Source organism: Macrosteles quadrilineatus, unplaced genomic scaffold (assembly GCF_028750875.1).
Source record: "Macrosteles quadrilineatus isolate MER2022 unplaced genomic scaffold, UCM_ALF_1.0 Scaffold_5__1_contigs__length_97177068, whole genome shotgun sequence".
In the NCBI taxonomy this organism is placed as follows: Eukaryota; Metazoa; Arthropoda; class Insecta; order Hemiptera; family Cicadellidae; genus Macrosteles; species Macrosteles quadrilineatus.
This window is the reverse complement of record NW_026542598.1, coordinates 34699741-34722811: the sequence shown is the minus strand read 5'-3', so window position 1 is coordinate 34722811 and position 23071 is coordinate 34699741. Positions and strand designations below refer to the sequence as shown.

At 33.1% G+C, this 23071-nt stretch overlaps 1 protein-coding gene across 5 annotated transcripts in view; it reads right to left on the bottom strand.

Annotated features, from left to right (window-relative positions):
- Positions 1 to 5180: 5180 nt before the first annotated feature.
- The window catches only part of LOC128994876 (uncharacterized), a 135441-nt gene continuing 117550 nt past the window's right edge, over positions 5181 to 23071 (bottom strand). The window contains exons 8-19 of one of the 5 annotated variants that reach the window (XM_054419697.1): positions 18821 to 19054; positions 17790 to 17997; positions 16839 to 16972; positions 15347 to 15494; positions 15051 to 15195; positions 14313 to 14461; positions 13121 to 13240; positions 10878 to 10948; positions 9315 to 9425; positions 7757 to 8075; positions 6439 to 6907; positions 5181 to 5899 (exon numbers count right to left, since the gene is read on the bottom strand). In XM_054419697.1, the coding sequence (XP_054275672.1) occupies positions 5676 to 5899; positions 6439 to 6907; positions 7757 to 8075; positions 9315 to 9425; positions 10878 to 10948; positions 13121 to 13240; positions 14313 to 14461; positions 15051 to 15195; positions 15347 to 15494; positions 16839 to 16972; positions 17790 to 17997; positions 18821 to 19054 (2332 nt within the window). In that variant the 3' untranslated portion in view covers positions 5181 to 5675. The remainder of the gene's footprint in view (positions 5900 to 6438; positions 6908 to 7756; positions 8076 to 9314; positions 9426 to 10877; positions 10949 to 13120; positions 13241 to 14312; positions 14462 to 15050; positions 15196 to 15346; positions 15495 to 16838; positions 16973 to 17789; positions 17998 to 18820; positions 19055 to 23071) is intronic. The other 4 variants (XM_054419700.1, XM_054419701.1, XM_054419698.1 and 1 more) reach the window with 4 other exon arrangements.

Genomic DNA, 23071 nt, shown 5'->3' with positions numbered 1-23071 from the left:
AGGAGTGAGGATGTTCCAGCTTCAACTTTTGTTATGTCAATCCATATAGAAACCTCCACAGCCTCATCGTGTCTATCCTTGATCTAGAGTGCAGAATACTAAAATAGGGATTGTATGTGTTTTCGCCTCAGATTTGATTTTGAAGGTCTGATACAATACCAGCAACCCTTTCTCTTAACACTATATAGTTGGTTCTGCTTGAGCTGTCAGATGCAGATTGTATTTTCCAATTAAGTTGGTGGAATCAGCAAAGCAGATCATTTAGGTCTAGATCGTTATCATACTGAACAAAGAAGACAGACCACTGATCCCTTTGAAGCCCCCGTGGGAATTATTCTGCACTTTTGAAGAGGGTCCATCAAGTTGGCTCTAACTGTTATAGTAAGGCCAACTGCTCAGTAATCAATAGTAAAACTATAAGTTTACCGTCATTAAAAGAACACAAATAAATAAAGCCGAGAAAACCGAATGGTTGACACCTATCAACTGCGTACCTATATTCATATAAAATTTCTTGGGGTGTCTAGGAAAAATATTATTTGTTGACTACAGAAGGACACAAACCTTTATTAAACGGTTATATATAATAAAATTTAAATCCAGGGAGAAATAATCATTTGAACTGTCAAAATAATTATTGCAAAGTGACATTACAACACTGTAATTGCAACTATTGTTTTTTTTCTTTTTATTAGGGTGGTTGAGCAGGTATATTCCTCTTCCATAAATTTGGTAGATGATGTCTGTGATAAAATCTTCTATTATGGTCATATTTTGGGAAACAAGCAAAATACCCCTTACCTTTTGATAACTACAAAGCGCGCTATTTTTGAATGATAGGGCGGTATAGCATGACCGGTGGGGTGCAATAGAGGGAGGGCAGTAGGCCCCGAGGCCACCGGTCATGCTATACCTGTCGAGTTGTAACAAGCATACATTTACAGCATTTATGAAAATACTTGGGGTCCATGATTTAATGATTATAGTCAGTTGTCAAAGTGGTAATGTGAAGGCATATTAAACATTACCGTTCTTTACATAAGTTACTTTTTGTTTCTTAATCAAATTCATAGTTCACCCTTGTTTATTACCTATTAATTTTTTAAGTACTTCTCCTTTTTTTGATAAAATTTTGGAAATTATGACATTGGTAAAAAATATACTGAAGCCAGTAGGAAAGGCTAAAAGGCTAAAAGGGTGTGTATTAGAGCAAGAACAGAGTTCGGCAGATTATGGCCTGAGCCATTCCCGGGGAAGGGTCAGAAGACAGCTTCCACCATACATACTATAGCTTCAAACATTCCCAAATGTGTAGCAATTTGTACAATCAATACTATATTGAAAACCACTCCTACAATGTATGGGTGAATAAAACAACATCCTAATTTATGTTGTAACGTAATTTTTATAACATAATTTTGTTATCCAATGACATAAGAATCAACAATATAGCTTTCACAATACAGTATCAACTTATTTGAATGTTAAAAATCAAAATCTCTATTATTTACAGAACTATGTTACAATATTTACATATTCGAACGTTTTTGTGCTGTTTTAATAAGACTTGTTGTTGACAAACAATCAATTGATAAATGTACTAATATTAAGAAATATTTATAAACAGGAGACAGTGGTGTAGAGCAAGTTACAAGAACTAATAGAATACTGATTGAGACATATAAAATATGGAATGTAAATCTTAATAACAATGTAAATTCTATTACAGTTTAAAAATTAACCATATCATTCAATATGTTCACATTTTCCAACATAATTTACTGCTCAATCCAGAGTCTTATAACAATTTATTCACACAAGATGAAAACATTAAATTTTATTTCAGTTTATATTTTGTTGACAAAGATTAGAAGCAAAAATAATCGCAGAACTTCAATATTTAATTACGTAACTTTTTGTTACCGGTACTAATTTCTTAAAATATTTGATACTAAGGAGATGAAATGCATTATAATCACATCATAAGGAGGCAGAGGCAGTCTGAAAACCTCTCAGAAAAAACACTTACAGGTTCAAATATTTTATTAGATTTTAACTATTTCCAACTCATGTGTAATTAAAAGATTCGGTGTGTAGTAAACAATAATACGAAGTAATGTGTAATTTAAATATACTAAATAGGACATAATACAGTAAAATAATATAGAACTAGTTAAAATAATAATAAAATTTGATAATTTATCTAATTAAACTGAATATACACTCAGAGTTTTAATTTTCTGTTTATTTGCTGAAAAGAAAAGTTCAGATTCTTCAAGGTTAAACATTGAGATAAGATTACTTTCATAGTAGACATCTTTTCTAAAATTGAATGCTTTGACCTTTTGATAAGCATGGCATAGTAAAAATAGCCAAGGTCTTTCTACTTTGTATACATTTAATGCCAAATATGATAAAATTGTGATATTCAACGAGAACTATGAAAGTGAAAGTATTTTCAGTAATAATTTTTTGCAAATATTCTAATTAAAATTTCCAAATAGGTTGTTGAATAGAGAAATTTTCCCTCAAAATTTTATCTGTTACAAATCCATACATTTCTGGATAAAAAATATGCTTTTAACTAAGATTATATGGTGAAAAAATCCACTTTTCCGGTTTGTGAGCTTATCCGATAGGTAGATTTTTACAATTTAAGAGGTCTGTTTTATAAACCACAAAACTATTAGTACTAAAACAGAGTAAACATTATTGCATAATTGACCTGTTTTTATATAAATCCATCAAACTATTTTATAATACAACCTACCTACTATAGAGTATTTATGTTTTGACCATTTTAATAATTTAACTACTAGTGACATTTTTTTTAGTGACTTTATATAAACATATTATTTTTATCACTACAGATAGTTTAAAACATGGAAAGGTTTTAATAAAATGTTAAAACAATTATTTCAAGGAACTGGTCTTCAGTAAATAGATACCGATTAAATAGCAAGTTATATTAATTTTGAATCATAATAGGTTCCGTTTCAGCCATTTAAGGACCAGTGTGTAAAGCTCCAAAACAAATACAAAAAAGGTCGAATCAATTTCAGAAATATTTTTTCCTGACTTTAGAAATCCTAGTGTACACTGTACATTGACTACTAATCACAAATTGAAATATTTTATTTAACTCACATAGGTTTGAACTTTTAAATCAACATTTCTCACCTTACTCCTAAATAGCACAATAACCAGTAAAATAATTCAACAAGGTAAAATTATATGCCACAACGAAACATTTGACTAGTTATGTATTCACAAAATTAATCCTTTTTTTATTTAATAAGCTAAAATTAAATAATTGTAAAAATTAATTGTTGAATTCTGATTGTACTCTACTCTTTTTTGTAAAATTCCCATTGTAATAAATTCCTATGTTATCATTTTGTGAGAAAAAAATAATAAAAAAGATAAAATAAAAATCACACTGTTGAAACTTAAACCCACCCTATTTTTAATTGCGCTAAATTATTTCGCTTTACTTTTGCAATTGAATATTTATCTATGTTTTTGTTTAATATTTTAAAGAAAAACAACAGTTTTTCTCAATATCACATAATGATTTTCATTACAAGGCGTGTCAATATAACATTCACCGTAGTTTGTCGATGTAGTAACGTGTAAAACAGTGAATAAAATTTCATATCCGAGCACATCTTCTATCCTACTGAAATATGTACATTACATTGTAATAAGTGTCTTAGGTACATTCTATAGACTAAGATCTATAAGTGCATAAAATTTTTCAAATTCAACACATTAATAAATAGTTTTCCAAGCTAGTCTTGGTCTCATAGCACCTTAAAATTAAGGATTAAGTTGTAACAATGCGTAAAATATATTAAACTGAATTTTTTTTAGTTGTTTCACAGAGCCACTTTATTTCTCAATTTTTAAATAGTGTTTTTATTTAAATAAAATATTTAGGAGCCATAGTAGAATATTGTTATAGTTCTAGATTTTAGTTACAAACTTCCGCTTAGTTAACTTTTTGGTTATCATTATAAAAATGTTTGTTTTGTTTCAGTTTTATAGTTAAATAAGTTGGTTGAAATGAATATATTCAATATTTTGCACAGAGAGAGAGAAATACCGGTAACAGACGAAACACTCAATGACACACTTCAGTGGTGTCTAGCACTAGTGCTGGTGTCTAAGGCAAAGTCCAACATCACCCTCTTGCTATCATGTACTACAACGGTGGAGGAAGACCCTGTGTCTTGTGGGATAGATATTTCTGCACAATGAACTGCTCGGGCTCTTCCTTACTGGTCACAAATATAGTTCCGGAACAACACGCTAGAGTGAAAGCGAACGGTAGTCCCATAAGCGTGTTTCCTCGGTACCTTATTTCTCTGTGTCTTTTGCCTTTGGAACTGTCAAGCAGTTAATAAATAAATAGTTTGGGATAGAATTTATTTTGAGATAGTTAAATCGAATATTTTGTAAGATCGTAAATTTTTTCACCCCAACTGTAGAAAAGTAAAATGAATTTTTGTTTTATCTTTCACTGGTTTTCTTAATCATATTGTTCGGGTTAACCCCCCCCAATAAATTATCATTGGTCCCAACAAAGAATTTCCGTGCAAATTTCTATCTGTCAAAGGCTTCAAATTTGGAATACGGGTTTTCTGATGCAAACCCAGAAAAAAACCCAGAAGAGAAAAAAGGGGCCCTGGTACCACTTGAGTTGAACAAGGAATTGAAGACTACTTTTAGTAAAAATATACAATAAATAACTATTTAAATTGCAAGGCATCTAGGTCTGTCTACAAGTCACTTAATTTGATACTTTAGAAAACATACATGCATTGGAGTCGCGCTTAGTATCTCACTATCCGTATGGTCTAAACCTAACTACTAGATTACCACTGGGTAGTATATACTATACAGTGAGTTTGGATAGCTGGCAGAGTTCTGGTAACGTCTATAAATTAGATTCTTTTCATTTAAGTGAATAATTTGTTGCTCTTAGTAACCAGATGACTGTGGGACAAAACACTGAAACCACAGAAGTTTAAATAAGAGTTTTCTTCATATAAGATTAGTTTGAACCTCACTTTGATGTTTTGGTAAAAGTTACATCTGAAAGGGTTTCCAAATTTTCAGTTTATAAAACTCTTAATTTCGTAAAGTCACAAAATAAATTTCTTAATTTTAGTGTCAGCTTGAGGCCAGTTCAAAAATATTTCCACTCGGTTTTGTATAGGTCCAATCTTTGGAAACCCTACAACAAACTGTTTTTAAATTATATATGAGATTTTCAATTGACTATAAAATTAAAACAAGCAGATTTTTTTACAAACATAATTGGAAGTTTTTTTTGGCTGGGAAAGAACCAAATGCCAGATTCCTTAGCTGTTTCATGGGTACACAGTAACCCACTCCATTGGTCTACAAAAATATTGCTTACCATAAAATCACATGAGTAAAAATATCAAAGAAAGAGAACAATTGCCTACGCTCCATAACAGATATTAGTGAATGAGCGCTATATTAATGTTAAAACTCTATACATGGCAAAGTGGAACAATTCCACCAGTTCGCGCAACTTATAAACATCGTTGGTGTCATCATAAGAGGCCCCTGCTTGCTATCGCTCGCTGCGTAGGCGAGTTACGCACACGAGTTACGTACACATAAACAGTCTGTGAGATTCTTCCTCAGGTGGGATCTCTGTTCTCAATGGCCTCCATGAGTTTCCGTTTGAGCTCATGTTCGGGTATCTGCGACAGGGTCATCAGTTCAGCCCGTGACAGACGACTAAGCGGTGTTGACTCGGGAAGGAACACATCGCAGTTCTCTACGACACTCATGTCACAAGTCTCTGGATTAGGTTCCTCTGCTCGCAAGATCGAGTCTGAACTCGCTCTTTTTCTGGGTTTGCCTGTAAAATGAGTTTAAGTTTGAACTGTGTTTACTAAAAAAGCTGTTGTAAATAGTATTTGTACTTGCTTATGGTAATCTGTCATTTGCATTGAGCAGCTATAGTTTCTGGCAATGCAAAAAATCTGCCAATTTCTTAATGTAAGTTACAGGTTCCCGTGTCATTTGTGTACCTGTGTATTTGTTCAAGCAAATCTTTCTTTTTTGCATGTAGGTATTTAATTCACAGGAACACAAAAGAGAGAAGATAGAATATAGGTACTGTATCATTAAAGCTGCAGGAATAACTCTATAGAGGTTGCTCCGGGATGAATGGCTCATTAAATTATGTTCTTTTTGAACGAAATTGGCTACAGCTGGTCCATATGGGATAGCTACTGTCAAAAGTCAACGATACTACACTATCTCTGGACCAATATTAGCAAGAATTATTTACCTTCAAGTTTGCCTCAGTTCTTACCTAGCGTAACCTATAGTCATCCAAAAACCAAAGCATAAAGGGATATTATTCAATAACTTTATCATTAAATTGAAACCTACTGTTAACTTTTCTTTGTCCCGCTTCCGTGCTCAGTTTCCTGTGTTTCTTCGGCAGGTAGGAGACGATCTTGGGCTTGGGAGCTGTGGGAGGTCTCGGCGTCTGCTCCAGGGAGGAAATCTGCTCCAGGACACTCAGTCCGATTAGACTTCTGGAAGGTTGTAGTGTCTCACCCGAGGTCAGTCTGTCAGAGGCCACAGGCGTGTTATCCGGGGGGATGATAATCTCTATGAGATGTTCCTGAGAGGCAGTCGAAGCGGAAGTAGTGCGAGGGGGAGGAGTGGGGGGAGCGGTTGATGTTGTGGGAATTTCGGTGTCACAGTGAATAACCACCTTGGGAGTTTCTTCCTGAGGTTCTTTGAAGCGAGACAGTTTTGTCTTGAAGGACGGAGATTTGATGTCGACATATCGGAAGCGGGAGGCGGCTGAGGCATAGTCTGGCGACTTTGGCAGTGTTTGCAGCAACCGCATCTAGGAAAAGATATTTTGTATATATATCACAATTATCTAGGTACCGGTAGCAGAGTATAGTGCTCGCCTCCAAAAACCAAGATAACTAGTTTGGATTCATTGCAAGATGGGTTCTGGACTTGAATGCCAATTGTCACTGGTATAATCAATAGTTAGTTGTAATGGTTGTACAGAAAGTAGTTGTAGGGGAGAAAGTGTATACATAATATAGATTATAGCTCTTAATTAATTAGTGCTGTAAATTTGCCAAATGTATAGTTATGTTTATTCTTGACTTGACACAATTCATGTATAGAAATGTACTGTTTGAATAAAGGATTTTTTGATTTGATTTGATTGATGGAAATGATGGTAATATACGGACCACGTTAAATAATTAGGTCAGAGTGGGACTACCAAAACCAAAACCACCAAAAGTCCTATGGTGAAAGTTAAGTGCAATTATTTTTCTTCTTTTACAAATTGAAGTTATTTTTTTCAATCTACAGGAATTGTTGCTTGAGAAAGACGTTATGGAAAGAGTCAAGGCCTTTTCTTGGCATGACTACTTACTTTAACTCTATAAATATGTGCATTCTGAAATTATTTTTTTTCTCTTGGCTTTTATAATTGTTACACAAAATATTCCATATCTTACAATAGAACATAGTTTGTTGGCAATTTAGACGGTAATCAGTAATTTAATTATATCAACATGATCTGCAATGGTGGTGCAATTTCACTTACCTAATTTTTATTCTTTACCAACTTTAGGGTGGATATGGAATGTTTAGTTCTCTCCATACGAGTCCTTAAAGGGTAACTAGCGACAAGAAAACACATACTTGAATGATGACACAACTAACTTACCGAGGTTGACTGCGTATTGATCAAGTTCGGACTCCTAGGAGTCATGCTGACGTCTGACGAACTCTCTGCATCCGAAGGACTCAGAAACTGAGACGAAGGCTTGCGGTTGATAGACAGGTGACTGGCCCGGCGAGAGTTGATATCAGGCGGACTCAGGTTGGTATCCCTGCTCAGCCGTCGACCAATCGCCTGCGAGCTGTGGCAGTCGAGGAACCTGCCCGCCGCCATGTTGATATCGGAACTAAGCCGACGGATGCTCAAGTTACTCGAGCTCTTAGATCTGAACACGTCTTTACTTAGACGTCTCACCAAGTTGAGCCTACAACCAGCGAGGGAACAGCTGAGGGAACTAGCTTCTACTGGGGAGGAACCATCATAGGGTCTATAAGCTGCTATATGTACAAAGACTGCAGGGCTATAGCAGGGGTATTGGTATTGCGTTTACGTCTTCAAGCAAGACAGTTTGGCCAACATAAACATTTACTACATAAATAATTCTTTAGTTTCATCGTTTAAGGCGTCAAGCAAAACAGTTCTGCCAACATAAACATTTACTACATTAAAAATTTGTGTCTCATCGTTAACGTCTTCAGGCAAGACAGTTTGACCTATATAAACATCTACTACACGAATAGTTCTATATAGTTTAAAACCATTTAATTACAAGCAAGACAGTTCGACCTATTTAAATATTTAATACATACAAAATTCTATGGTTTTACGGTTTCATAATCATTTATGTATTCAAGCTAGACTTTGGCCTTTATAAACATTTACTACATAAACACTTCTATAGTTTCATCGTGTACGTCTTCAAGCAAGACAATTTGGGTTAACATATAAACATTTACTACACATAATAATTTTTTTAGTTTATTTCATTGTTTACGTCTTCAAGCAAGACAATTTGACCTAACCGTCAACTACACTACTACCGACACATAGGCTAAAAACAATCTCTAAGTTAACTAATCAGGTAAAAGCCATATGGATCGTAAAATATATTATTCTATACATCATATGGCATTATTTGGTTATCAGCCACTATACATTCTGAAGTAAGTTGCTAGAGGTACAGAGTACTACCTTCAGTTAAGCTAGATCCGTAAAAGAATATAAATACACAGTATAAGTTTTCCTCGGCTAAACGTAAGACGCCAAGCCAAAGTTACCCTCTTTTTGTGTTGGGTAGACAAGCCAATTCCTGTAAAAGCTGTATAAGACAGCACCATTGCTATTTACTCCAAAATTTTGAGACTGCTCAAAACACAAGACCTACAATTTGTCTTTCTTCATTTCAATAAATACTGAAAACATACCCCCATTGCAGAAGCTTTATATTAAATTTGTTTGGACAAAAACATCATCCCAAAAAACTTAAGCGAAAATACTATGTTAAATTTTTTTTCTTAAATGCCATAAATATAGGAAACTTGGTATCCATATTTCTCACACTTTCAGACAGAAATTATGTACTAATTTCCACGAGTATATATTTTATGATATAACCAATACATTTTTTAGCTGCTCTATATGTACCACCGACAATATACTTTACCTAGAATGTCTTCTCTGTTCTGGAGTGTGCTTCTTGACTTTTGGACTTTTCTCCTCCGGTAAAGTCAACATTGGAACTGTTGCGTTTACTACTTTCTCTTCTTGTTGTACTCTGTAATCGATGTAAATTTTTTTAATTACTGAAAAAATGTCACTAACATAGTCAAGTCTAAAAATTTTCTAAATCACAGTGGGGTTTTATTTTTCTTATAAGTAGAATATGACGATATGGCTGTAAAATATTCAAGTCCCCCCAAAAGTAGTAACAATAAAATTCAAACAGTAATAAAAGTCACACATTGAAATTAAGGAATTTTTGCGTATTTCGATAAAAAAACTTCAAAAGACTATAGTTTTACACTACTACCCCAATGGTGTAGTACCATTGACATTTAAATTCAAGGGTAGTACTTTGATAGAAATGTAAAATTCTTGATATCCATTGATAAAAATAAACTAAAAAAATGACATAAACTATTCGTGTGCGGTTTTGTGTTTGGGGGAAGTGTTTCAAAGAATGGTTTGACGCAAGGGTTAGCTTTGATCCCGAATATAAAGTTGGTGAATAATTTACGGCTGAAATCCCTTTGTCTTTAAGATGACAATGCTTACAGCCTCTGGCAGACGTGCGATTTGCATCTCGATAACAAGAAGTGTTTCTGTTAAACAGATTCTGGTCGGTTATGCTGAATTTGTCAAGAAATTTTAGAACACTATTATTTTTAATAGTTATCTCAGCTTGAAAGTATCAACGTTGAGGAAAAAAACATTTCTGTGATTACAATTTCTTTTAACAGGAACAAAAATGGTATTTGAAATAATTTAGAAGTTTCTTTTTACTAAAATAGTGACAAACAACCTCTTTAAAGAGAATAAAACAAATTTTAGAAACTAACAAAGAAATTTAGTGTTAATGTGTAACTTTGGTGTACCGGTGTATATTTTTAATTGTTCCTGGACACATTTTTTCAGGTAATAACTGAACTCCTGTTCCTTTCCATGGAAGAAACTTATTTAAACATCTAAGTTGTATCTTAAGTTGTCCTCCTTCAAATATGATTTTAATCATTATAATTTTAAATATTTTTGGAAAATAATTTTATTTTATATTTGCGATGTTTTAAAACTGAAATCAGCTGGTCTTCATTTGTGGCCTTAAGAGATCACTTATGTAGAAACAGCTGATCTTAGTCAGAAACAACACAAGCTTAAAAGGCATCGTACCTATCCCAAAACAAGCTTTTATTTAGTGTTTGAATGAATATTCCGATTTACTAAGACTAATTAAGACTTCAAAGCAATCGTCAGGTATATTAGTGCCTATAATTTTCCTTTAGTTGTGCCTGGACTGTACAAAACTGGGTCTCAATACTTAATAGAAAACACAGTAAAAATAGTTACTGTATCTGATTTATTAATTACAGAAAACATAGAATGATATCAACAAAAATGTTGTTGACCCAACAAGAAAATCTGCTCCAGATTTTCAAAGATTGTATTTTCATATGTTGCCAAATAAAACCTAACAAATACTGGTACTTTAAAAAAATTTTAATAAAATTACCTTCTAATTTCTTGTATCATTTCAAAAAATTGTGCTTTACTCCTTCTTCTGCGTCTTTGCTCGTGTTCCTTCTGGAACAAAATACAGCATTACGGAAAAATATTTTAAGCTAATGGAAATTTCAAAATATGTTTTTATCTTTACCTTACTATGTTAGGTGAAAATATCAGTATCAAAGCTATTTTCTGGACACATAAATTAATTACAGATAAAATTTAAACTCGTTGATTCAAGTTTGTCAAAACAACTCTTGAAATTTTGTAAACTAGAAAACTTAATAAGCATTTAAGTTAAAATAAATACAGTTATAAAATAAATAATGTATTTTAAGTTAGGCATGAATAAAATATTTTTCTGAAAAGTAGTAATCATGAAGAGTAGTTTAATATAACTCAAATTACTTCAATAAGAGAAAGTTATTTGATATTCTATAGTCTGCATGATGGAACCTGTTTCCTGGCCCTCCGTTTACCTTGTAACTGGTCAATGGTTTAAGGCCAGGTAATCATTTTTGTACCATTTACAAACTAACTGTATTTTCTCACATGAAATTAACAACAGCTTAACTTTATACATGCAATGCATGCTTACAAAAATGCTTGAAGCTGGCACAAGGCATTAGAATTCATGACACCATATTAGTTATAGCATACTATTTATTAAAAAAAATACTGTATTTAAAGCCTTCAATAATTTGGTTTTTATTAGGGTTTGAAAGGTTTCATATCTTTGTAATATATTATTTTATACTTTATAGCAAATTATTATCAATATGTTATACAGATTACTGTGTTATTTTTCAATAATTTTGTTTTTAGATTCAATTATTTTTATGGTATAAAAGATAAAGAGTTTTTTAAAGCACTTTATTTTTTATTATAAATTACTAAAAGCGATCAGCAATTGGCAAAGCAAAATGTTTTATTTGATCATCAGCACTAATACATGCTGAGGAAGCATTAAGCGGCTATGAAGCATGTAAGGAGTAATACAATTTATATATTTTTGAAATTGTAGCTAATTAGTGAGAAGAATAATATAAGATAAAAATTACTGTATATAGAGTTATTTCAACGTCAGAACAGAATTAAAGAGTGATTAAAGCGTAAAAAATTACATAGAACTTAAAACTAATCAACAAAAATAGGAAAATGTACAAATATTGAAGCAACACACTCGAGATCAATTCTGCTCTGGAATTTAAGGAGGTTTTAAAGTACTTACACTTACAAAAGTTTGATAATGTTGGGTTTTCCAAAGTGTATAATGCAAAAGAATGAATTTTATTTATCCGTTAATAATATAATTAAATTTATTAAAATATATTTCTTAAATATTACTCCATTAACAATAACATAGTTGTGTGGGTACCATTGACATTTTAACCATACAATCATTAATAAAGATCTTCAAAAGCAATGTACATATTGATCTACATATAGTTCTAGTTAAAACAGTAACAATTCCAATTATTTTACATCTTGGCAACATCTTCAGTCTAACCGTAAACAGGGTGAAGATATTCCACCTAAAATTCTTGTTATAATTTTATTAACAAATGCCACTATACAAAAGATTCAACAAGTAACAACCAGAAAACTAAAAATAACATAGGAATTTATTACAATGGGAATTTTACAAAAAAGAGTAGAGTACTATCAGAATTCAACAGTTAATTTTTACACTAAAAAAATTTGAATTCCGAGCTCTATCTTCACATTCCCTCACTGACCGCCATTTCTTTCTAGTTTTTCTCAGCCACAAACACATACAACCAGAAAACTTAGTTACGGCTAGGAGCTGTTAGATATTTGACTTTAATACTGTTATAAAAATAGTTTAGCTTTCAAACTACACTAAAATAAAAATTCTATTGGTCCAGGATTTTTTTTGCTCAACAATGTCAAATAAAACTCTTGAACCAATTTTGTACAACATCTTAAATATTATAACTCATCTGTTTTGAATTATAATTCTTTATTCCATTGCAAAATCGCACCAACTTGGATGATTAGTATCCAAGCACAATTTAGCATTTCAAAACTTATACAGGATGGTTTCATGTGTGTTTAAACCTCTTTGAAAACATAACTCTTAAAAAATTTTACATTGTCTTCTTACCAAACAATATGCTTTAAATTTATGAAGCTGAAATGTTAACTTTTCAAAGCAAATTTTTTAACTGTCCCACACAACTATCTTATCGATATTATGAATGCGCTAACATGGACGCAAACACCAACCCTTTTTACACTTTTTTGGAAGAGGCTCGTGATCTGCCCTTGCCGTAGAGTGTGTACAAGCTCCCGCGCAGCGTGGTGGGGGGACACGAGTTCTACGCAGTTGATGAAACGGTAAAGTTTCTGAAAAAAAACTTACAAGATGAAAAATGTCATGTATAAACGTTCAAAATATATACAGTATATATTGTACAGTAACATACAAACTCTGAAAAAATGGTTCTACGGGTAAAAATAATACAGTCGAACCTCGTTAGTGCGAACCTCGGTAGAACGAATTCCTCGATAAGACGAATATTTTTAAATCCCCTTGAAACGTTCATAAAGGTCAATGCTAAAAACACCTCTGTACAACGTATTAAATTATGTTAAAAACCTCCATAAGACGAATTTGTTTGTTACATGGGCTAGGACTGATTAACCTCCGTACAACAAATTTTCTTAGAACAAAACCTCTACAAGACGAATACGACCTCTATAAGACAAATTTCTCATGATCTTAACCTCCATAGTACGTAGTTTTCAAAACAAACAGAAGCTTGTTTCAACATGAGACCCCCATCCACCCCTCTTCTTTCCTCAGTCATTGTCTGAGAGCGAGGAGGAACCTCTATAAGACGAATAACCGCAGTATTCGATAAAACGAACCTCCTTTATTAAGAATACCTCAATAATACAAAATTTTCCCTCACCTCTTGAAATTCGTCTAATTGAGGTTCGACTGTACCAAGAATGGAAATTTTCCCAAAAATGCTGAACTTAAAAATACCAACCCTTATAATCCTTTTTGGTTAAGTGTGTTTAGGTGAGGATCAGCTATTATGAATGTAGTCTTTTTCTTTTAGGGAATAATAAGCTAATATATAGGGAATAAGCTATTATCGTAGTACTCATGGTAAAAAGACCTGGACCCGGGACGAATTTACTTTTTCGTTTTGAGGTCCCCAGAGGCCAAAAACACCCTCCGTTCAAATTCATGTCCGTTAGCACGATAACTCTAGGAAAAATGCAGGTGGTGTCTTGTTGGAGTTGATTTGCACCATGTTGAGCTAGAAGAGTTAGTTTTATGTTTTTGGGAGGTTTGTTTTTTTGTTTAATTTTTCACAGTTGAATACCAGAGTTGCCCTACAAAAAGTAAAATTAGATGATAGATTGAAAATATAACATTTTGGTCTTGTGCACAAGTCTTTATTACCTGGCTGAAAAACATGATGTTTCTACTCCTCCAGATGGTCCCTTTGGGCTTATGTCTCAGAATAGGCAGTGTGTAGCGGTAGAATAAGTGTTCAATGAGCAGTATAAGGCACCCCACTACCATACCCATCCCTAGGAGCAGGAACACACCTACAAAACAACAAATGTTACAATCGTCGGAATTTTAACTGATTTCTTCTGGGTAGCATCCTTGCAGTCTTTCATGGAAGAATTCATAGGTATGAAGAATTGCAAAACATATTTTGAAAGTATCTAGACATCTTCACTACAAAATGTAAGTAGGCTACCTTTGTTGCAAAAGTGCCATCTAGCAGTGAGGTTGATAATCTTTTTGTTTGTAACAATAAAAAAGTTCCAGTTATTGAGTTTCTAGAATTCTTTACCATCTAGAGTATAATGACCTCTACCCACCACAATTTCATTTTTTCATCTCTAATTTTATAGAAAATCTGTGCTAAGGAGAAAATGTAAAGTTTTAGGTACACTAAGTATTGATAACACTGCAACATCAACTGCTATTAGCTATTTTTATTTACAAATTAGTATACAAACTAAAAAATTTCCCTTAAAAATAGAACCATGTTTAAAATACTGTTTCATTCTCTACCTCAATGAATCAGCAGTTGTAGTTAACATCAAAGATTCTGTCATTCGAAAGTGTTCGAAATAAAAATGAAATTTTTTCTACGTTTAAGAAGATCATTAAGTGTAAGTTTACCCGTGACAGCAGCAACCCCCAATGGCCGAGGTTGAGCCATGTCTGTCGCCAGTTTGAAGCACGGCAAGCCTCCGTACCACTTCTCCTGCAGAATATCCATATAGCCGTTGCTGGAATACTTGGCTATCACAGCAGAAATGCTGTCCTGAAATATGTTGAAAGGTTAGGCATTACAGTTTGTCAAACACATTTATAATGGATGGATGAAAGATAAAATAACATCAGGATAACAGATATGAAATGTAAAATTTTACTACAATTTATTTAATGAAAAAAAGAGTACCTTTAATACTTACTTTAAGAGGAAAGCCCTTGGTCATGCCTACAGCGTAGGTGTCTTCGTTGATTGCATCACCAATTTTCTGAAGTTTACACCCGTGGTCGGTTGCTCGGTAATAGTCCAAGATTGGGGTGTCGGCTATCAGAATGTCTAATGAACCGTTTCTGGAAAATATGACAATTTATTTTTTCTTTGCGTTGGGTGACAAAAGCAATATGTTAGAATCTATGCACATATTTGATTTTTGGTAACCAAAGCATTTTTGAAATAGTTCAATAGAATGTTTATCGATATTGTAAAATATATGGAATATATTCCGTACTTAATTGTAAACAAACATTGCGACAGAAGTACATAATGTCCTACAGACAGTACATGGCAGCAAAATATAAAACACACCCTTGTTACAGTGAACCTGCACACCCATCGTATTCCACAAGATAAATTAAAATCAGGTATCAATAAAAAAAAATTAAATGATAAAAAAAATATAAAAATTAAAAAGCGTAATTTTGAAGAATTTATTTATCAATTTAAGATTAGCTAAACTAATTCCTTAGTAAACAATTGTGTTGATTAAAGGCAATGGAGGTGTAAATGGGTAAAAACTAATGGATAAAAAACAAGAAAAGTAGGGGTTGAATCCAATTAATGTAATTTCTCGTTTTATGTTATAACCTTCAGTAAGTATTTCATATTTGTTGAATTTATGTAATCATAGAAACAATTTAATTTTTGTTGCACTTTTTAAAAGTATGTATATAACAATTATAAAGAATTATTTAAATAAATCATAATCTAAATATCACACCTCACCCCCCCCCCCCCCCGTAAAAGGTTTTCATTTCAGTTCTTGAAGGAAAGTCTCCTTCAAACAAATAATATGAAAGTGGGGAAAATCATATTTAACTCTGACAAATACGTGAGGAAAATCATCCTAGAATCATAATTATAGCTGTTAATCCGTTAGAGATTTGATGGTTACCTTCACTTTATGGAAAATAGTATTTAACGCTACTGCTAGTGAAATTTCATTTTGTAAATTTGCATTTTTCAGTTTATTTTGATTTAAACAGTGATTGAAAAAATCTGTGGTTTTAACTAGTTTATCCATTATAAAGCTATAAATTATCAACACAATACAAGTCAAGGAACCTTTTATTAGTATTATTTTATTTAACGGGTGTATCACACTTTTGTGTAATAGAGTTTTAACTTTAAAACATAAATTTTCAAGAAAGAAAACAAACCGTGGAGATATAGTGGTTAGTCATCAATAAAACTGAATCTTTAACATTTCATCACTGGTGTTATGTTTAGCTTTAGATATATCGATGCACACAAAACTCTTACAACTATTTTTTTAGAATCAAGGGAACACCAAAACAAAAACTTGTATCAAATGCTCTAACAATTTTTTTTCAAAACAATACGTTCCCCTGTATAACAACTCTAGAAGAGTAAGTAAACATTGGTGGTATAAGTAGAGTGGTATTTTTGGTACATACTTGAGGTGCTGCACTCCCGTGGCAACATCTTTGACAGAATACCTCTGCATATGTTCCCACAACACCTGATTAGCTCTGTGTACGTAGTAGTCCGCAGCAGATGCTCTCGGAGTGCCTACTCTCTGCGAAAGAAGCTGTAACACAGGATTAAAGTACTTTCACTTGGATGATAAATGGGTTTCAGAGTTGTTAGAAGACTGCTGTCGAGAGTGTTGAGTATTGTTGGGTGTGTTGCTTGCCTAGTGGTTAGCGTCTCAGACTTTGGTGTGGTAGGGATGGATTCGATTCCCGGCACACCCTCGAAGCGTATGGGTTTGGTCTTTCCCAAAAAACGTTTGAATATTACTCTCTTTAATCTCGTCAAAAAGATTCCAACAGCGACGACAAGAAAAAAACAATAGCAACAAATAAGTTATATTTTTACATTGAAATCAGTTGAATGTAAGTACATCACTAGATTCAGTAGCTTTTAAGTTTTCATTATTGCAAGTAAATGAAAAATCAAACAGCTAACTTATAATAACCTATACTATCATCAGTGATTTTATAAGTTGTGCTCAAACTAGCCTGCTCTAAGCAAAGGGATCATGTAGTTGTTATACTAAGTTAATATAAATATAATTAAGTAACTATATTTTAGTACTGTACAAAGTGACGGATTTGAGATTTTTTCATAAGAAAATGGCTCGTTAACACCAAATAATTAATGCAAAATTTTAAGGTTAAATAAAAATGCAAGTCCTTGGACTGAGAATGAGTTTCATAAACGTGAGACATAACGGAGATTACAACTTGAGGGGATCATATTTTTACCAGCCCATGAGCTGCAAATATCTAAAATCCATCAACTATAAATTTGTTCTATCCTTTTATTTCTTTCCCCAAGATCGGATATTTTATTTCATAGGTGAAAACTACTCTAATTTTAAACAATGTCAAACATCTACTCACACTCCGGTCGTGGTAGTCACCGACGGCATTGTGGAAGAAGAGTCCAGCGATGAGGGCAGCAATATTGGCAGTGTAGGAGGCCACAAAGATGACAGAGAATCCTCCCCAAACGTTGATGAGGAACTTGTTGGGCCATGACTTGGGAGCTTTGAAGGCCACAAGATGTCCACACAGCAGACCCCAGCAAACCCACAGGGCGGACGACATGCTGGGGAGAGTAGAAGATGAACGAGGAGTACGGTGGAATTGAATGTACCGGTAAGGATTAAACTATAGACACACGTATCTTGTAACTTTGAATATTGATAGAAGCAGACATCTAATTGTCATGATAAAGTTGTAGAAAGTTTTTGAATTAAAATTGACATTGAGAAATTGAGCCACAACCCACAACAGATGCATGTGTTGTGGATCCAAGTGATGGATGCTCTTGATGCTTTGTCTACCTGGGACTGGCCCAGGCCTTTAACCATTGGCCAGTCTCCAGGTAGAGGGTGGGTCAGGATACAGAATCCATCATGCAGACTATAGTACACTGCAAAAGGTATAGTTTTCAACATTGCTCATCATTTTATTATTGTAACTCAAACTCTAAGGCTTTCCTTGGTTGAAGATCTTTGTGCTAGGATAACTGGTGACATTTTAGTTTTAAACTATGGCTTCCCAGCATTCTAGACCCTAACAGCATTTCTTACCTTCCAATCTGGCATGATGTTCTATAATAGTATAAGTTAATGTTTATGATTAATGCTAAGTTAAATTCTTTAGGGATGAATAGTTGTTATTACAAAAGTTACATCCTTATTATACAAAGCTATTTTTTATTAAATAAATTTTGCTACAGTAATAAGTAAACAAAAACAAAAGTGGCAGTTTTCCATTACAAAAATAATTAAATAATCTGAAACTATTCATTAGCGGACTTAAGAAAACCAGTTAAAAAGAGCTTAGCTTAAAACAGTAACAACCTGGTCATAGTTTAAATAAATACTTGAATGGTGGCATAACCTAAATACAATAACTAAGCAAACCTGAAGTTCTTGCTGCGCTGACGGCCCCAGGGGTTGAGTCCAAAAGGGCTAAGCCACTCGTAGATAGCAACGGCAACCGCGGTGACGTTGAGGGATGTGAAGATGGCTATCCATAGCTCGGGAGAGAATGGAAGTAGGAATGCCAACAGAGGAATATCTGTGCGCTGCCGGGGTGCTGCGAGGAACGACACACCGCTGAAGAAGTAGGGCACTGAGAAGTCTATTACTTGGGACCTAGAGCAGATCATTCACGATCAAAACCTTGCAAGTAATAAATTTTACTTAAGGAAGATGGATGGCGTACCATAGGTACCTGTGTCCCTGGGATATATTGCTGAAGATAATCCCCTAACGTATAGTCTTCCCCAGCACTTTAAAAGTAAACCAGTTATAGTTTTACGTAGGTAAGTATAGGAACTCTACACTATCCACCCAAGACAACATGATTTTTAGGATCTTTCAGTAAAAGATAAGTGTTTTAATGAACAGCTAGAATAATTTTGTTACCATCAAAAAGTGCAACTCAAGTACCTATACATTGGTGTAAATTGGTAGTTGGGATAGTATAGCTATACTCTGTTTGATGAAACCTGTCTCTTGACCCTTCGTCTACCTGGGGACTGGCCAATGGCACGGATCAGTACCAGGTAGAGGAAAGGTCTGGAGACAGGATATATATTACAGACTATAGAATCCTATATGGCTGAATAAGGCAAGTGCACATTAACGCTCTGTGCTTACTAGCGTTTCTTTGTATCTGTTTACTTCAAATCCTCTGCTCCTCCTTCTCCTTATCCTCATCCTCCTCCTACTCCTAAGAACAACTAAGCTAGGGAAATTTTGTGTGAAATAAACATAAAAGCTTTTACAAAAAAAAACATAAAATATGAAAATAACCAGTTAAATTTAACTTTGTAAAAAGGTTGTATGTTGTTTGAGCTATAAATCATGAACAAGAGTTTTAAGTATGGAAGCGGAAATTGTCCTGGTTTGATCAACATATATCCAGAAAGAACAGTTTACTTATTCTCCATAAGAATAACAAAGGAATTCTAAATTTTAAATTTTTTGGATATTCTACGTAACCGATAATCACACAAAATAATTCTACATACTAAATAATTTTTTATTTAAGCTCTTTAAAATGATTTAAAGAGAAATTGGGAAACTTTGTGTTTTGAGGGCAAAAATGAAATAAATTAATTTTTCCCCCATAAACCGAACGCATTCGAGTTTATCCCACCTTACATCTTCAAGCCAAATTCAATCAAAATCGGATAAAAAAATACTCAAGTCATTGCGTTCACAGACACACACATAAAATTTGAACGAATGGTGTTTTTGGTCTCTAAGGACATCAAAATTAAAAAGTATATCAGTCCCGTGTCCAGGTCTTACCCTGCTCCCTACAGTAAATAGGTGTATAGGAAATTTTGCAAAAAAAAAAACTAATAATATTTTGTTTTATTAATCCACTTAGCTCTTACATACAATGAATAAAACAATAACAGTTTGAAACGATTTTGACAAAATATGATAATGATTTTTTTTTTTTTATTGTATACTTATCCAGTTTAATTCTTATAAGTGATTAAAATCTATTTTTACCACACTAACCTCGACCAAGACAAGTTATTTATCTTTATAAAAAGATCTTCATAAAAGAATATTCAGACTAAGAACGGATTAAGAAAATTAAGTTCACACAAACGTCTAATTGTTTAAAAACAAGTTGGATATTGCAAAAGTTTGTAAATACAAAGTTTTCTGATTTTGTTTTAAAAGAAACAGCTGACAAAAGAAACACTTTCTGATTACATTTAAGTTTTCCTAGAATATTTCTTTGGGTGATGCGGATTTCCTTACTGTCTATCTTCTAAACTCGCTTAGAATAAATTGATAAATTTATCTTTGTTCCTTTAACTATGCTATTTTTCTATATAAACTCCTGTAAGAGAAATACAGCTTAGTTATAACTGAAAGTGTTATAGAAACTTTTTTTTAATAACGAAAACATTAAAAAAATTATACCCCCCCCCCCCCTCTGCAGTAAATCTGCAGACTAAGCGAATTTCAATTTGTCTGGTTGGATTTTTACTCAAATATTTCCATAACCAAGACATATTTATTCCCCACTAGCAGAATACCCGTACTTCGTACGGGGTTTGCGTATAAGTATAAAATACTTATTGCAGCTATACTCATGCTTTGTGTTTGCAATGGAAGAGGACACGGTTTGAGAAAATAGGTTCTTTTAATTTACGGAAGCTATAGTATAACACATACCATAGCAATAATGTTCTACCACTACACCTAAAAAATAAAAAAGTAAATTATCGAATATCTGCACAATATCAAAACATTATAAATCAAAAACATAAACTTAACTGTAAACAATCCTACTGTAACAGTTCTCATTGTGCATCACAGCCTTTTGTTGCAGTTTGGTTCAAATTAGCTATGTTGTCATGAATGAAAAATCAAATAATAATGCTGCACCCTGTCGGTGAACCTTATAACTTTTAATAATATTGAATATCATAGAAAAAATTAGGTAATTGAATCAGCTGACAAAATCCTTTAATCCCTTTTAAATATGAATACTCATAAGGTTAATATGGGAAACTCCAGAGCCACTGGGTCGGAGCCCAAAAGGATTTTTGAGATAAGAATATATCTATATGTTAATTTGGAATGTGAGCTGTCATCATACCAAATTTCAGCCCAATTTGACCAGTAGTTAAAGCGTGATTGAACTTCAAACAAACAAACACACAAACTTTCACATTTATAATATTAGTAAGATTTAAATAACAATAGATTTAACGAGTATCTAGGTTTGCTGCTACGTGGAAGGTAAAAAGTGTTTTGTGACCTATGTTAATAGAATAGGATGATATAAATAAATTTACCGAAATTTGTATTGATTTGTTTACTAGAAAAAAATTATTGATCAACATACATCCATCAGCCAGAAAAATACAACAGTTTTTTCTCCAAGTAGCATGAGAATCTTAAAAATATTTTTTTTTATTTTGGTGGATCTTAATAGCTTTTTTTCCTTATGGGAATTCGCTAAAAGGTGACTTAAAAGCCAAGTTGATGCTAATTACATGATAACTTTCCCGTGAGGAAATGTTTGACAGTAACGTTTCAACTGGATTGGCACTAATCCTTTTGTGATGAATCGCACCTGAAGAGGATTTCATCTCTAAAGAATAAAGCACTTTTTGATACTCTTTGACAGCCTCATTGTAAGAACTATTTTAAAATTTTATATTAATTTGAAGTCTTCTTTGTTGTAAAATTTATTTTTATATTTATGGACTATTTTGATAGTTAAATGTTGATTATACTTTGAATTGTAATTATTTAAAAACGAATTCAGTTGTTTAATTAAAAAACCCATTAAGAAGTATGTACTATAGATTGTCGTGCTGGTGTAAAGATATCTGTTGGTTGAACTTTTTAGGGAATTTACCATGCAGAGAATAAGCTATTACAGCAGGAATCATGGTAAGACCTAGGCCCAGGACCGATTTACTTTTCCTGTTAATGTTCCCGGAGGCCAAAAACACCAATCGTTCAAATTCATATGTATTTTTGTCATATTTATATAAATAATTCATATATGCTAACATGTGTCCGTCTAGCACGATATTTGAGTAAAAATAGTCAAATTTTAGTGAAATTCAGTGCAAACGTGTAAACTTATATGTTTATTCAAACGAGTTTGCCAATTTCTCTCAAAACTATTTTGTAGAGCTAAAAAGCGAATAATTTAGTACTTTGATCCTCCATATCAGCACAAACGGTAAATTAATAGTGAAACCCATCTCTAGATCTAATAAGATGGCTAAAAGATTTTAAAAGTTTAAATCATTATAGGTCTGATAAATGTTCTAGAGATCAGACCGATTTTATACTGTCCAATTAGTCCGAGAGTAATCGGATATCTATTAGTGTGTCAAAGTCATTGGATACAGAGCTATGAGAATTAAGCGTGTATCAGTTAAACAAATAGGAGTTATGAGAATTATATTTAGCTACATCGGAATCCAAGTGGTGTGATTTACAGTAATTTCCATTGCTGTTTTCAGAATCAGAGCTATTTAAGATTTAAATGTGCGTGCATTTATTGGAGTAATGGGAATCGGAGCTATTGTGGTAAAAAGTGTGCATCAGTTATAAGAATATGAGTCTTGAGAATAATGAGTAGCTACATCAGAATAATAAGAATACTGTACAAGC